This window comes from Mastigoproctus giganteus, chromosome 6 (assembly GCF_048544385.1).
Source record: "Mastigoproctus giganteus isolate SK-2022 chromosome 6, ASM4854438v1, whole genome shotgun sequence".
NCBI classification, from domain to species: domain Eukaryota; kingdom Metazoa; phylum Arthropoda; class Arachnida; order Uropygi; family Thelyphonidae; genus Mastigoproctus; species Mastigoproctus giganteus.
The window spans coordinates 16,581,340-16,597,866 of record NC_143580.1 but is presented as its reverse complement, the minus strand read 5'-3'; the positions used below and the strand labels follow the sequence as shown (position 1 = coordinate 16,597,866).

The following is a 16,527-nucleotide window of genomic DNA, read 5'->3' as shown; positions in this document are numbered from 1 at the left end:
TTTTATTCTTGATAATCACCATCGACGAGAAACTTTGTTCGCACAAATAGGTGGCAGCAAATGGAAGAAGAGTATCAATTGCTTTTTTCCGATTGAAGGAAACTCCCTTCGCACCACAATTTCTTTAAAAATTGTACTTGAAGGATGTGATCATTTCTTGAATCTAACAGCTTTTCTTTTCTTTCATTGATAAATGTAATGCTGGAATTTCTAGGGATAATGCGAGTGGATTTGAAATCCAATCAATTTTTTTTTTTACATCAAGTTTTTTAAAATAGTGAAGTTTTTTCTTCAATCAAACACAAATTTTGCTCTACTAATCCCAATAATTCTTCTTCAGGATTTAAATTATAATACCAATTAAACATCATTATGATCTGTTTTTAAACTCATTTTTCCAAGTTGAATTTCTTTGAATCCATAAACTTTGTCCATACATGCCAGTATGATTTCACGTGATCCTTACAATTTGATTTAGCTCATTCCGGTGCTCAAAAATATCAGTTAAGTAACTTAGTTTATGGAGCCAATAACTACCCTTCATTGTATCTGCAAAGTAAGTAAAATTTACAAAAAAAAAAAAATTTTTTTTTTTTTTAAGCTAGCTCAAACTCTTCCTTTGGACAGCCAATGGTACTTCAGTGTGAAATAGCAGAAAGCAGTATTCCAATCCTATTTATTCACACAAAGCTGAAAACAGATGCGACTTTAATGGATTGGATTTTATCAAATTCACCACCTTGATAATATCATCTAATGTCAAATTCAGATCCACAGGCAAACTTTCAGATATGAGAACTCTGTGAATAAAACAGTGCATTACCTGAATTTCTGGGTTTTCAGAATGAATTCATGATGAAAAACCTTTACAACACTTCCAGTCATTGCAGCTGCACCATCAGTACACAAGCTTAAGCAACCATCTTTCCATATCTTATGTCTCAAAATCTTAATTTACCACTTTGAATGTTTCATTCCTAGCAGTGTGATTTGGCAGTTCTTTGCAGAACAAATAATGCTCTTTCAAGCATTTCTCTTCGATGATTCTAACTAATACTATTAACTGAGCGCAGTTACTAATGTCTCTAATTTTGCAATGAAAATTTGATTCGACAATTCTCTGAATTAATTTTGTTTCTGTCATCTGATATGTCTTCAATGCATCTACAAAGGGTACTAGGAAAGTTTTGCAATATGACGCAACAATGAATCACAGGAAGCTGCTTGTTGCTGCATGTTGAGACATGTTCATACGTGCATAGTAGCCGCCGCGCCAAGTTGATGGGCTCAATTATTCATTAGTAGTGAGAGTGTAAAGTGCTTGCGATGGCATCGTGGTCACGAAATGAGATAAGGACAGTTTTGCGGTATAATTTCGTGCGTGGTTTAACCATAGACCAGTGCTTAGAAGAAATGACTCTTGCACTAGATGATGATTGTCCACATCGTACAACGATATTCAGGTGGTATAGAGAATTCCAAAGGGGAAATTGCACTCTGGAGGATTCTGAGAGGCCGGGAAGGCCACGAATGTCAGTTACGGAGGAAACTTTACTGCTGTGAGGAAAATGCTTGACGAAAACAGGCGAGTGACCTACCAACAGATAGAGGATACTTTGGGCCTAAATGCACCAGCAATTCGTTCAATTCTGCAAGATCATTTGCACGCGAAGAAACTTTGTTCTCTCTGGGTGCCGCATCAACTGACTGAAGAGCAGATGACACGACATGTGACTTGGTGCCGGGAGATGTTAAAAAAGTTTGATAAGGGACAATCTCTGTATGTGAACAACATCGTGACAGGTGACGAGACTTGGCTGTACTATTACGATCTGCCGACCAAAGCTCAAAATAAAGTTTGGGTCTTTGATGATGACGACACACCCATAATTGTCAGAAAATCCCGATCTGTAAAGAAGAAAATGATAGCTGTATTTTTCAAATCGAGTGGAATTGTGGAACGTGTCGTTTTGGACACGCAGAAGACAGTCACAGCTAAGTGGTATACTGAACAATGCCTGCCTAAAGTCATTGGATCTATGAAGAACCTGCGGCCAAATTCAAGAATGGACACCTGGTACCTCCATCACGATAATGCTCCAGCTCGCCGCGCCAAAGCCTGCACCGAATATTTGACCACGACAGGACTGAAACTTCTCGAGCACCCTCCCTACAGTCCAGACCTTGCTCCCTGCGACTTTGCACTGTTGCCGCATGTGAAAATGAAGCTAAAAGGGAGGCGGTTTTCCAGTGATGAGGACCTTCTACGGGCTTGGGACAACGAGTGTGCTTTACTTCCTAGTGAAACTTGGCAGAACTAGTTTAAAGATTGGTTTCGGAGGATGGAGAGGTGTATTGAATGTAGAGGAAATTACTTTGAAAAAATTAAATAAACAAAGCTGTATTGCAAAACTTTCCCAGTACCTTTGTACTTTTTTTTTTTTTTTTTTTTGATTTGGTAGTTGTTGGCGCATCGGCTTCTGTGGCCATATTGCACCTCCCAAGGTTTTTGCAGTACTTTGATCCAAGCCCGAGGCGGGAATCGAACCCGCGACCTTTGGGTTGCCGGGCAGGTACTTTACCCACTCGGCTAGCCCGGTCGGCACCTTTGTACTAATAGTGTTATTCGAAAGTGGTACTTTTTCTATTTCCTTTGCTTCTTTTGCCCGAAGCAAATGCTAACAATTTCAGTGCAGACTGTTAAAATAAGCAATTCTGCAATTTTACGAGGCATTTTGGATTTGGCTACCAATTGGGAAACCTTTTAACTAGGCCTCTCGAGCTTGATTTGATACTGTTGTATTCGAATTCATAAAAGAACTTTGCTTCCTATTTTGCATTTGAAGACACTTAAAAAAAATTAAATTTTTTTCTGCACATGATGGATGTTCCATGTAAGGTGCCAGCATAGTTTACTTTATACCGTTGCTTCATTTGATAAATCTTCTAGGCAAATAAGACATATGGGTCAAGGAAGAGAAGAATTATTGGAGCATATAAATCCATATGATTATATTACCTAAATTGCCTCATTATATTGCCTAAATTCTGGCTTTATCTTATTTTACTTATTTATTTTTCTGACTACTTTGTTTGTCCTGTGAATCTGATGACTTTCTAGCACACTTCAAACGTTCTTCATTATGAATGGAAAATAAATACCTACAAAAATTAAAATTTGGTTAAATGTAAAGTACTTAATGAAACAATTTAATAAAAATATTTTTTAATAATTATTTGTTTTTAGATATAAACATTGACTTGTGTTTAAGCTCATTTTTTGCATTTAAGCGTATTGAACTTGATTTTCATAAAAAAATGGATTTTTATCAAAGATAAGAGAAAAACATTATCATAAATATTTAAAGTGTTCCACTGATTATTTTTAAATTATAGAAATTTTTCTTGCATAAGAAATGATTTAAATCATTTTTTTTTGCCTTCCACTAAAGATATTTTTCAAATTTAAGTTAAAAACAAAGAAAAAAAAAAGGGGGGGAAATATATAAAAATAAGAAAGAAAATGATTTTTATACTTCCCAAGGTATGCTTGTAAACTAAAATCAGTAGCTGGTGGAAATCTCATTCAGTTATACCCGGTTAGTGATGCCAAAATTCATTCTAATTAGGCTCATATCTTTTCATATAATAAAATTAAAAACCAATAAAATTTTGAACGGATGGATTGGTACAATTGGATTTGATTTTTTATAACTATGAAAATTTTATAAAATTAAATCTCTCATGGTACCAATAATCTTTGTGCAGCACACCAGTTGGGAAGGTCTCAATTAGACTATCATTAGATTCTGGATTGATCCCCTTAAAATGCTGGTAAAGTGATTGTTTTTCCATTCCATAAGGAATGGACCCTAAGAGGTGATGGGGAACTATAAACAATTTAATTTGGCTTTTGTGGTAATAATAATAAAAAACATAGAATCTATGGTTAAAGGACCATAAGAATGGAATACCAAAGAGATTATAGCATTGGCTAGAAGGCCTTCCAAATCAGTCAGGAAGGTCTCCGGCTTTCCAATTAGTTCAAGCAAGGGACCTTTCACATGTCTAAATAAACCATTTGGCATATCTAACACTTACCATGACAAGGTCACAAAAAATTCAAATGCAAAAAAAAAAAAAAAAAAAACTGACATTTGTAATCTGACTAAATTCCTTACACCAGTGCCAGCACACTTGTTTTTTTAACAATCCTTAAAAGTATTCCCAATGTGTATAACTTCTGAGTGGCAGTCGCTGTGAAATGAGTTTCTTTGGAATTAAGTTTGCAGAAATGAAAACTTTGTAAATTAATGAATTTAAATATTAATTTGTTATTAATTCTGATTTCACAAAGGAAAATTGTTAAAAATCAAATCAGAACTCTTCATTTTTTAATGCAATATATCTTCTACATCTTATGATGTAAATTTTACAGCGGTACTGTAAAACCACCTGCAAGCTATGCTATACGGAAGCATAGATTCACCGTAAGCCTTTAACATTTCAGAATATGCTTCAGGTGATGTTTTCTTGAGATGGAAGGAAAATTTGAAAGCAGCATACTGTTGCTTGCATGTCATTATGTAAGAAAAACTAACAGGTATAAACTTGACTGCCAAAAGGTCACACCATGCACACAAGTCAGATGTGCAGTTGCACATCTGACTAGTTTGTTTTAAATTCCACAACTCAGCTAGTAGTAGTCATTCACAAAAAATTATAATCATTCTATATTGAATAGCTCTTGTATATTCTGTTTCCCAATTATTTTTTATTTTTATACCTTAAGAGTTAACTAATTTTAGTGTCAGTGTGTTCCTACTACTGATGTAGTATAACCTCAAGAAAGGATGCCCAACATATCATACCATCAATATAACTGTATTGAATATTAGGTTTCTGATCCATCAGGAAAAGATAACTTTATAGCATGCAGGCATTGAAGATGAGACTTGAAAGACATTTTTGATAATTAATAAGAGACCGCTACATGTATTATTTAATTAGTAATATTGGTATGAAAGGTTAAGTTTTAGTTATTGAACTATTTGACCCAAATAGTTCAATAACTAAAAGTTGGCTGCATTTTTGATTTATGTATAAACTCAGTCTTCAGGACACTACTTTTCAGGTTCTGATTGCCCACCTTTTATGGAAATTATTTCATTTTCTAAATATAGCATTAGATGCATATTGGTATAATATAGGTAATAAAGGGAAATCACTATCCAGTTATATTAAAGGAGGTAGCAAACCCTTAGCCATAATTATGAGAGCATCCTTGGACTCAGGTGAGGTCCCCACGGACTGGAGATGTGCAAATGTATCCCCCAATTCAAAAAGGGGGATCGAAAGGTGACACGAGTAATTACAGACCAGATTAACTTCTGTTCTGGGTAAAATAATGGAGCCACTGGTTCAAGATGCATTGCAGGATCATCTAGCAGCAATAATTCAGACACAGCATGGGTTTGTTAAGGGAAAGTCTTGTCTGACAAATTTGATTGGATATTATGTGGTTACAAAGGAATTAGATGCAAAAAATAATTCTGATATCATACACTTGGATTTCAGGAAAGCTTTTGACACTGTTGCACATGGAAGACTACTGTACGAATTGTAGCAGAATGGTATTAAGGGTTTGTTTGTTTGTTTGTTTGTTTGTTATTTGGTTTTTAGGAGCATTAGCAACTAAGGCCCTATTGCTCAGGGGATATGCGGTGGTCATGGGCTCGAACCCCAGTCTAATCAAGAAGCGTATGCTACACACTGCTGCTCCTGCCTACCTGGCTACGGAGGCAGCCGGTATTAAGGGTAAGTTGCTACAATGGATAAAAGGATGGTTGAGCGGGAAAAGACAGAGGGTGGTAATCAATGGGTGCTGCTCTTCGTGGACTAATGTTGTTGTTATTTGGATTTTAGGAGCATTAGCAACTAAGGCCATATTGCTCCGGGTATATGCAGTGGTCATTCCCTGACCTTTCCGCATCCTCCGTATTTGGTGGTCACGGGCTCGAACCCTGGTCTAATCAAGAAGTGTATGCTATGCACTGCTGCTCCTGCCCACCTGGCTACAGAGGCGCCTCGTGGACTAATGTTATTAATGAAGTCCCACAGGGTTTGGTGTTGGATCCACTTTTGTTTTGTATATTTATCAATGATATCGACGAAGGTATATCAGGCTTAGTGTCGAAGTTTGCAGATGATACAAAGGTTGGCAGAGTTGTTAATGACAGTAATGAGAATGTGCTACTGCAACAGGATCTAGAAAATTTGGGCAAATGGGCTGAGAAGTGGCAACTGAATTTCAACATTGAAAAATGCAGAGTACTGCATATGGGTAGAAGTAACCTCAGAGAAACGTACCAACTGTGTGGTACTACACTTAAGGTGGTAGAAAATGAAAAAGACCTGGGAGTAATTGTGCAGTCAGATATGAAGTTTTCTGAGCAATGCAGACAGGCTACTAGGGCAGGTCATGGGGTTTGTCAATAATATACAGGAATTTTGCTAGCAGGGAAAAGGAAGTGATTGTCCCTCTGTATAAGGCAATGGTCAGACCATGCCTTGAGTACTGTGTACAGGTCTGAAGGCCTCATTTTAGGAAGGATGTAGATTTACTTGAGCGTGTACAGAGAAGGGCAACAAGATTGGTGAGGGGGAATGAAGGGATCCTCTTACCAAGAGAGGCTTAAGTTCTGCAAATTGCAGTGGCTGGAGACTAGGCACCTGCGCGGTGATCTGATTGAGGTATATAAGGCCTTGAATGGGTTGAGCACGCTGAATTCTGATGGGATTCTTCTAATTGTTCAGATTATGACCCGAAGGGGGCATAAATTCAAATTGAGGAAAGACAGATGTAGAATAGATGTGCAAAAATTTGCCTTTAGCCAGCAGACGGTTAATTGCTGGAACAAACTTCCATCTGTCGTTGACAGGTTAAATAAATTTAAGGAGGAACTGGACAACATTTAGAGGGAATTGTTTTGTAATTTTTTTTTTTTTTTTTTTTTTGGCTGATGCTGCATAAGCTCATACACTTGCTTTCTTGCATCACATGCCACTGCTAGGTCCACATGCAAGTTTGTTGAAAATTTAGTATATTACAGGCAGGACTGGTATTCTTCTCTACACAAACCACATAAAAAGTTCAACCTACATGATGCAATTCTTTAACTTCATCAAAATGCCTTATTTTGTGACAAAATATCAAACATCTAAATCTTCTGTAGAAGAAAGTGCTAGTTATTATTTCATTCTGCTTGCAGAAAGCTATATAAACTATGAATGATCAAATAAACCGAGTGTTGCATATTTACAACCCATCTCGTACAGAAAATAAACCAGATGTACTTCTGTCGTAATTCAGCTGTATTCAAATGAAAGAAATTTATCATTAAGGGGAAAATTAAATATATGACTTGCAACTTCATTGGCATTATGTAGTACAATTATACAGGACCAAATATAATGCGTATATTTCTTTTAAGTTGTACAAAAAAGATTGTGAGATACGCTAATACTACTATCAATATTAAAAGAATAAAGTACGACTGCACTCACTAAAACAATTTAATCAACACCTGTCATGAGCTGAATGATATCTGCTCTTCATTAAAGTTACAAATGATTACAGTTAGGGGATAGAATCAAGTAAGGTTGAACCAACCAGTAACACAGGAAATAAAGGACCAAGTCTACTCTTATTAAGCAAATAACTAGAATGACCATATTCTGGTGTCAGAATGAACATTTACCTGTTGTACAGGTAACATTGACTTTCATGTGTGATAAAGTTTGAAGATACCCAAGTGACCACTGGAATTTGAAATTTTAGTTTCAAAATTTGGCTGTTGGTTACACAAGAGTGCAGAAATATTGTAGAACCAGTTTTTTTTTTTAGCCTCTAACTTTTCATGCCCTATATGGCCAAGGACTATGTAACATTCCACAGCCGAGAATCTCCACTCAAGCTTATTGCAGGAGTAGAAATGTTTTATGGTATAACCTCAAGGAGGGATGCATAACATAATATCATACTGTTCATAATAAGTGTAATGAATATAAGTATTGAATATCACACTTCTGAATTGGAGAAAGCACTGAAGTTGCATTTAATTTTTCTCTTAATGATACATTTCTTTCACATTTCCTTGACTTATTCAAATGGCCAAATTGTGGAAACAGGACCTATTGGTTTCACCCATTTCAGATGTTTTCCTTCTGGAAAAGTTTCCTAGTTATCAGTAGTTAAGAAGAATGTTATTCATTTTGTTTGGATGCTATCTGATTTTTGGATGCTATCTACTTAATGATTACTCTTCTACAAGCGATAGCTATGTATAGGCAATTCTCAGTAGAATTCCATTTTAACTCATTAAAGACTTTATGGACTTAACTCATTAAAGACTTAAAGCTAGGCTTCCCACCCTTCGATGTGAGATCTCTTAACAACCCAGTTATGGCAAGGTTCACATAAGCCATGAGCTAAAGATTGGATTTGCCATTATAACTACACACAAAAGATATAATTTGCAATACTCAAGCTTATTGCAGGATGTTATAACTAAACTAAATAATCAAGCTTATTTAGTTTAGTTATAACAGTTACATACCTTCCACAGCTTGAAGCCCATTGCAATTGCATGTATTCTAAGGCAAGTATCTCTGTAGGATGATAAAACAGTGGAGAATCATGCAATCTGGTTACTTAAGTCAAATCTGAACACAGGCTTTTTAAAATACAGGTAGCACAAAGCATATCCAACTCTAAACTTGTTCTAAAATTTTGATTTTAGTTTAGTTCACACCTTGTTTAATAAATCCATTCAAAACCAGGAAAGAACTCAAAAAAAAAAAAAAAAAAAAAAAGTAACAATGTCATTAGAGCCAGGATATATACTTGCTCTGACAGTCCAAGTCAAGCCTTGTTATACAACATACTGTATATCAGGAAGCTGCTAAGGTAATACAGAAATCCAAACTGAATTTTTACTACACTGTTGAGTTGTAAGAGGAGCAAACAATTGGTGAACAAGTTTGAAACTTGTAGTTGGCATTCAATTAAAAACCTAATACATGCAGGATCATCTTCAGCCTGTATGGGAGACTGGGCATGCTTTCTACAAGCTTCCAGTAGATGTCAGTCAAATTCACTTTCATTCTTTCTGCAAAACAATTTTCATAACCAGTTAATTTTAACCACAGTCAAACCAATGCTAGTCTGACCCACTGTGGGACAAAGAAGTGCTGTACTTGGGAGTGTGATAGGGATAGAAGCTCTAAGCTGATTATACTGAGGGGTGGGCCTATTTCCATAGTATTGCCACAGTGCAGGTAGCGAATAATTGTCCAACTCATCCAAATAGGTCATGGACTTCAAGCCCGAAGCAAATAAAAAATGTCAGACTGGCTCCACCAAACTATGTGGAGGAGTCTATACACTGACAGGAAGCATACTCCACTCCCAAAAACATTCACTGTAAGAGAACATTGTGCAGCAAGATTCATCATGCCAGAGCCCCTTCTACCACTCTTTTTTGTTGTCTGAATGACACTACTCTAAACACAATCTTCCATTGGTGACTGTGATATTGAACTTGCACACAGCTGCCAAACTACTGAATCGACGGCTGTGCAGCTTCTTATGGTTGGTTGTCAACATGATGGATACGCCTGTGGCCTCTTGGTTGGACCTGTTCCATGATGTTTAGGGATAGAATGGCAGATAATATCCTGATTATTTCTTTTTCTTTTTTTTTTATGAAAACCCCAAACACGAAAGGTATCAAAACCTATAGTACTTAGTACCGTGCATGGGTTGAAGGAGAAGTATTTTGCCAGAAACTGCTGTAGAGACTAAACATGGGTTTCACCACTTCAAGCCTCCAATAAGCAAAGTGGTGGTATTTCACCGGTTGATGAAAGTCATCTACCACCTACTGGGTGTTTTTGCAGGCAACAAGGACAACTTCGACAGAGGCAAAAACTACATCGTTGTGGGTTGCCAAACACATTCTGCAAGTCTGAGGCTGTTCAGGCTTCCTACTCCCTTTTTGTTGAGAAAACAGTTATGGTCTTCCCCCTTTGAAAAACATCTGCCATGCTGGATTTTGGGAGGTTCAGAAGAGCTAGATGCACACAAAAAGGTTACTGATATGCACCCAACCTCAATGAGATGGTAATGTCATCCCATCATTTGTTATTGTCTGCAAATTCCAATCAACGACCCACCCTTGCTTTCAACTCTGCTGTTTCACAAGCAGACCAAGATTTATATTATGTAGGAGCTGATATACATGCACAAAGAACTGGCACAGTACACAATATTTGTGGAGGACTCTGCCTAAATACTTTTAGGGATAACACATAAGTAAACTATACAGTCCATTATACTAAATGGTTGTAGAAACAAATGCATCTGTAAAAGTCGCAGCACACAAACATTTCCTGGCTCTAATGACACTGTTGCTCTAATTGTAATACCATTTGAATTTTTTAGCATTACTATCAAAAGATAGTATATTTGTTGTTGTTTGGTTTTTAGGAGCATTAGCAACTAAGGCCATATTGCTCTGGCATATGCGGTGGTCATTCCTTTCCGCATCCTCTGTATTTGGTGGTGACGGGCTCGAACCCCGGTCTAATCAAGAAGCGTGTGCTACACACTGCTGCTCCTTCCCACCTGGCTACCGAGGCGCCTAGTATATTTGTGCATGTTCCTTTCTTGGTGGCATTTGCAATTCATCACCAAGAAAAGAAAATCTTTGGAAACATCTGTCAATAGGATTCTGAGCTGCATGCTAGTTTTATCATCAAATACTGTTTTCTTTTACCTGCTTTTTTTGCTTCTTAAATTTCCGGCCATTAAACACTGAATACTAATAAAATCAATGTGCTTTCTCTCTATCACTATTATGGGTTAAAATCCTGGGCATTCACTTCATACTGTTTTGGTTGGATTTATATGCAGTTATATTAATTTAGTATCTACTGTCATGATATTTAGTTATATCATTAATGTACAAGCTTAAATGAGAAAATGACATGACAAGTATAACTGAACATATAGGTCTAATTCCACTGAAGAATTTAGGCATTTATATACTGTTAGTTGATGTTATCTAAGAAAGTGAAAAATTACACTACTTACTCAATATTACAAGAGTCATGCCATTGAACCATGCTCCAATATAGGTGAGACACCACAACAATACTCCAAGCTGAAAAAAATAATTTTAAAATAATTCAAATGCAAATTTAGGGCATGTAGTAGTGAATATGGTTTTGAAACTACATTAATGGTAAATGTATCCTTAATATTTCTACTAGTAAATTACAGATATCTTTCAGCTTAAGGCAACTTAAAATGAGAATCTATAATTTCAGATCCACATTGATTGATTGTCCTAAACACTGATTGTTTAACATTTAACTGCAGTTAAATGTTTTAAAATTTTAACACTTAGATGGCCGACATTAACATCAGCATATTGGTATGATCTCTTAAATTGAAGTACTATCACCCTTTATACTATACAAAGAAATAGTAGTTTCATACTGTGATGTTATTTATTTTGCAATGGTATTGTCATTTCTACAAAGAATGGCAGGAACCCTATCAGGGCAAAAATACAATGATGATTCAAAATCACAATTAAGATATCAAATGGCACAATGTATATATCCAATTACGCACAGTAAAAATATATAAACTATCTCCAAGAAAAATTACTATAAAAACCATATTAGGCAGCAAATCCTTGGCTGAATATCTGTTTAAATTTCCCATAATATGGAGTTACTTATATGGTACATGCAAACTTTTCTGACCAATGGTGATTCATGGATCTATAGTGAAGAGCAAAACTCAAAAATTTATTATTTTTTAATTTTAAAAATTAATTTTTTTACCATTTATAGTTCTTAAGAAAGGCATATGAGCTGAATACTGTAACACAGCATTTCCCAACTTATGATAAAAACTTGTTCGGGACTCTTTCACTTCCCTGGTTCCACAGTTCTATTATTTTAGTTTTTCTAATTCATTAAAATATTTAAAATAAAAACTTCATAGATATTTTAGATGATTATGGCTTAAACTTTTTTTCAAGGCCAAATCTTCAATAAGGTTTCTGTTGAGTTTGAAGCAAGAATATTCACTACTTTGTGCAAAAGAAATAAATCCCTTCCCTTCAACTACATAAATGTACAAGCATTTTCAGCTCATACCTCAGTAAAGTCAACAACACACAGTTTGATGCAGTTTCTGATTTAAGACTTCTGTCCAGCCAAACTTCAAACTAACGGTATTCTTCAAAACAAGTACAGATGTGTCAATACAGGCAGTTCCTGCTTTAAGAGCTTTCACTTTACAAGTTTTTTTTTTTTTTTTTTTCCAAGTATCAATAAAATTGATAATGAACATTAATTGCAATAAATAAATACTAAACATTCATAAATATGGCATTACAAACCATATGTGTTAAGTAACTAACTATACAATACAACTGTGCATGAGTTTTTGTCCAGTCAAAGATAAGGAGAGAGGTCCAACTCAAAGAATTTTGAAAAGAATTCCATATTTTAGATCCAATCAAAATAGCAAAACTAGTGTGCGACAAAATTATAGAGAAGAACATGGTTTTTGGAATAAACTCTGTCATTTTATTGATAATTTTGAAGGATTTCAAGAACCAGCATAGAACATACAAAATGAAACGGTATGAAACAATTTATTCTCAGTGGGCACCACCTGATGAAGCCAACTAGCTTTGAAGCGGTGCCATCTGGATGGTGGTGGTGCCCACTGAGAATAAATAACAGTAATCCTCTCTACTAGAGGAGCATTACTTATTCAAAGTAGTGCAATATCTGGTATTTTGTTGTGAAGGCAGCCACAATGAGATCAAATTAAATGAAGCCTTTATGCTACGTATGTAGTTAAATTTATGGGTGGGTAAACTATGGCGTATCTACACCGATATTATATAGGTAATTTAAACCCATATCATATTATGCCTTGTGCATTTAATCTGAAATGTAACTTGTTAAATAAATAACAGCAAATATTTTTATGAAAACCTTTGTTGCAGACTTCCTTCTTTGGGAAGAAATTAATTAATCTAATAGCTCTTATAATTTAATGCTGGGCAAATTCCGAGCATTCTTGTTTCAGTTTAGTATTAGTCTACAGTGTCCCTTCCTTCCAGTCATCTCCTTGAAGTGACCGGCTTTTGCTACATCAGCAAAAAAACCCTGAATTATGCACTTCCCTCTTCATATAGGTAATTATCCAATTGACCTTTGCATTTCTTCAAATTATCTGACAGCTATCTATGGAATCAACTTGTTCCAATAATTAACTCTCTGGATAACAATCTAGTCTCAACTGCTTCTCTTGTAATATGAATTTATGGCTACTAATCATGAAATTCTTTATAGCAGTGAAAAATTGATCTTCATTCATTTTATTAATACCTCTCAGAACCTTATAAAGTCTTAATCAGATCCCCCTCTAAGGTACCAGGTAACCAAACTCTAGTCTACATAATTGAAGCCTTTCCTTGTATGGTTGCCCTTTTACCAATCTCATGCAAAATTGCCTGTCTTCGGACACTATCAAGAAGCTCAATGTCTTTTGTCAGATGAGGTCTCCATACTTGGACACTACTCCAAGTGCAGTCATACAATGGCCTTATACAGTGGGACTAGGACCTATCTCTACAGGATATTGTTTGATAAATGATCAATAGGGCAAAATGGGTGTTTTAGCCACCTATTTACACTGCTCACCCCTTTCTTCCTGTTTTTTTTTTTTAATCCAGCCCTACCAAGCACACAAGTTACTTTGGAGTTGATATTCTTTAAGTGCAACACCATTTTGCTGATAGCTGTCACTTTTCTGACCATTCCAGAAGTCCTCGTCATCAATCCTGAAGAAGCACCACTTGGCACTGGTCATTAACAACTCATCTTTACATCAACTGCAAATTTCCTACACCCAGCTCATTAATAAAAAATAACTGAGGTTAGTTAAACACGATTTTCCCTTGTGAAAATCATACTGTGCCCTTCAGAATGTTATTTCTAGCTAGTGTCACCGGACTGTACTCTTAATCATTGCCTCTAAGATTTTCCCCAACAGTGAAATCAAAATAACTGGTCTTAGTTGGTCTTTATACATAGAAGTGTTTTTATGTATTGGCAATATGTTGGCACTTCTCCAATCCAAAGGAATTGCTTGAGTGATGCCTTCATAATTAACTTCAATGGTTCAATACACTTTCTAGTCACATCCCTCAAAATTACTATGTATATGCCATCAACCTCAGCAGCCTTACTTGACCGATGTGAAGTACCTATTCAATTCATCAGCAACATCAGCTGATACAATTTGTTTTATTCATCTTTGTATTCAGATAACAAAAAAAAAAAAAAACTCCTTGTCTCCCTTCTTTGCTCTCTTAGCCAGTGCTCTCTCAGACTCAGCCTTGTCCCCCCCCCCCCCAATCCTATCTGTGATACAATTACAGATCAATTTGTAGGCTTCAGTACTATTCACTGCTCTAACTGTCCCCTGCTACCTTTTTCTCACTATTAGATTGCTAGCTTCCATTCACCCATCTTAACATCCTCCTCATGCCACATTTTCTTAACAGTATATATGCATTTGTGGTCTGTAATTACTGCTTTAAAGGTGTCATGTAGTGCCTTAAATGTCAATCCCATTTCTGAAATCAAAATCTGTGCCTTCAACTACTGCAAAATCTTTCTTCATCTTCTGACTAATGACTGTGATCGTTACCTGGTTCCTGTACTGAAAGCCCTGTGCCGTCCCTGATATGTGAGTAATGAGGTTTAGAATATTCTTACCCCTAGTATTTCTCTAACATGCTGGTACAAATAATCATCATATAGTTTATTTAAAACCTTGTTCCTATGGCAAGTTTCCCTCCCACTTATTCTAATGAATTAGGGGTAGACTGAAGTCACCCCTAATAAGTTAATACTTATTTGCCCATTCCAGCTGCAAGTAGAGGCTCTTCACAATCTTTTAGTCTGTAGAAGACTCCAACTCTCATAACTTTCCTTTCTTCCAATTAACTTTTACAACACAGATTCTATGATGTCAGGCAAAACTTCTGGCTCAGCAAAAGCTCATTTTGCACCCAGGCTGCTTTTGATAAGAAGCATGACCTCACATCCCTTCTATTTTCCCCATCTTTCTTAAATACATTATACATACCATAGTGGAACTCATACCCAGTTTCCTTCAGCATTGTTAACGTCAACATCAGCATTAATTGTCCTAATCAGGAGTTAGGGTTCACCCATTTTATTGGCAACACTCCTGCCATTGCTGTAGACACAGTTAAGACTAAGTATTCCTCTTTAATTTACTACCTTGACACACCCTTGAAGTTATTTAAGCTTGCTTCTCTAGCTTATCTTCCCACTCAACTGAAATGCTGAACCTCATAACATCTTGCCAACAATCTGTTACAAAAACAAACAAGAATTCTTGAGATGTGTGCAAGCATTATTTTGACCCATATCACGGAATAAACAAGTTTTTATTACTCTTCTCCCATCCCTTAACTAGAAGCTTCTTTGAACTTTTACGGTACCCTTGCAATTATATTGGCAAAAATCGTTGCACCTGTTTGTTCAAAATAATACTGTTTATGGGTATAAAAGGACAAACATAGTCCCAATACCTAGTTTGGGTTGCCTTGTTCTAGTTTTGCTTTCCAATGGAAACATACCTACATCATTCATTCATTCTTATTTGGAATACGAAAGCATAGATCTATATATTCCTAAGTATCTATGTATACACACAGATGTATGCTTTAAAGATTGCTTCAAATTATATTCCTTTAATGTACTGAATTGATTTAATTTTTCAAGTATGTGCTGCCATTTGTTATCTGTTTCCAACAAATCAAAGACTGTTTATAACAGATGGAAACACAAGTTGCTTTAAAAATTGGAACAGATTTAAAAAGAAAATTTTTTTTAAAAAACCATCTTATCTACTTTTAAATCAAATCTTGACAGCTTTCCATATCAATATACTGCAAGTAACACAAAAACAAGCTATTGGGACTAACTAAATATCAGTTTATTCTTTAATACCAATAAACTAAATATTTCACTTGGTAACATCTTTTATTTATTCCACCCCATGCACACACCAATGTTGCATTAGTAGAGGCATACGATGCAAGAAAGCAAGCTTATGCAGCATTAGCCAAAAAAAAAAAAAAAAAAAAAACCCCTCCCATTTCACCCCTCCATTCGTTCAAAATTCCTGCCCAGCTCAGCCCTAAATTAATTTAGGCTATCAACTTCCACAACAAAAATGGAAGTCTGTTCCACCAATCAACTACCCACTGGCTAAAGGCAAATTTCTGCACATCTATTCTACAATTATCTTTCCTCAATTTGAATCTATGGCTCAGGTTCTTAATCTGAGCAAAAGGAAGAATTCTATCAGCATTCAGCTTGCTCAACCCATTC

General features: G+C 35.8%; 1 protein-coding gene across 2 annotated transcripts in view; it reads right to left on the bottom strand.

Annotated features, from left to right (window-relative positions):
• LOC150084009 (uncharacterized) overlaps positions 1 to 16,527 on the bottom strand; it is a 171,838-nt gene that overhangs the window by 21,279 nt on the left and 134,032 nt on the right. For both annotated transcript variants that reach the window (XM_090375843.1, XM_090375844.1), the window contains one exon: positions 11,156 to 11,225. In XM_090375843.1, the coding sequence (XP_090231969.1) occupies positions 11,156 to 11,225 (70 nt within the window). The remainder of the gene's footprint in view (positions 1 to 11,155; positions 11,226 to 16,527) is intronic.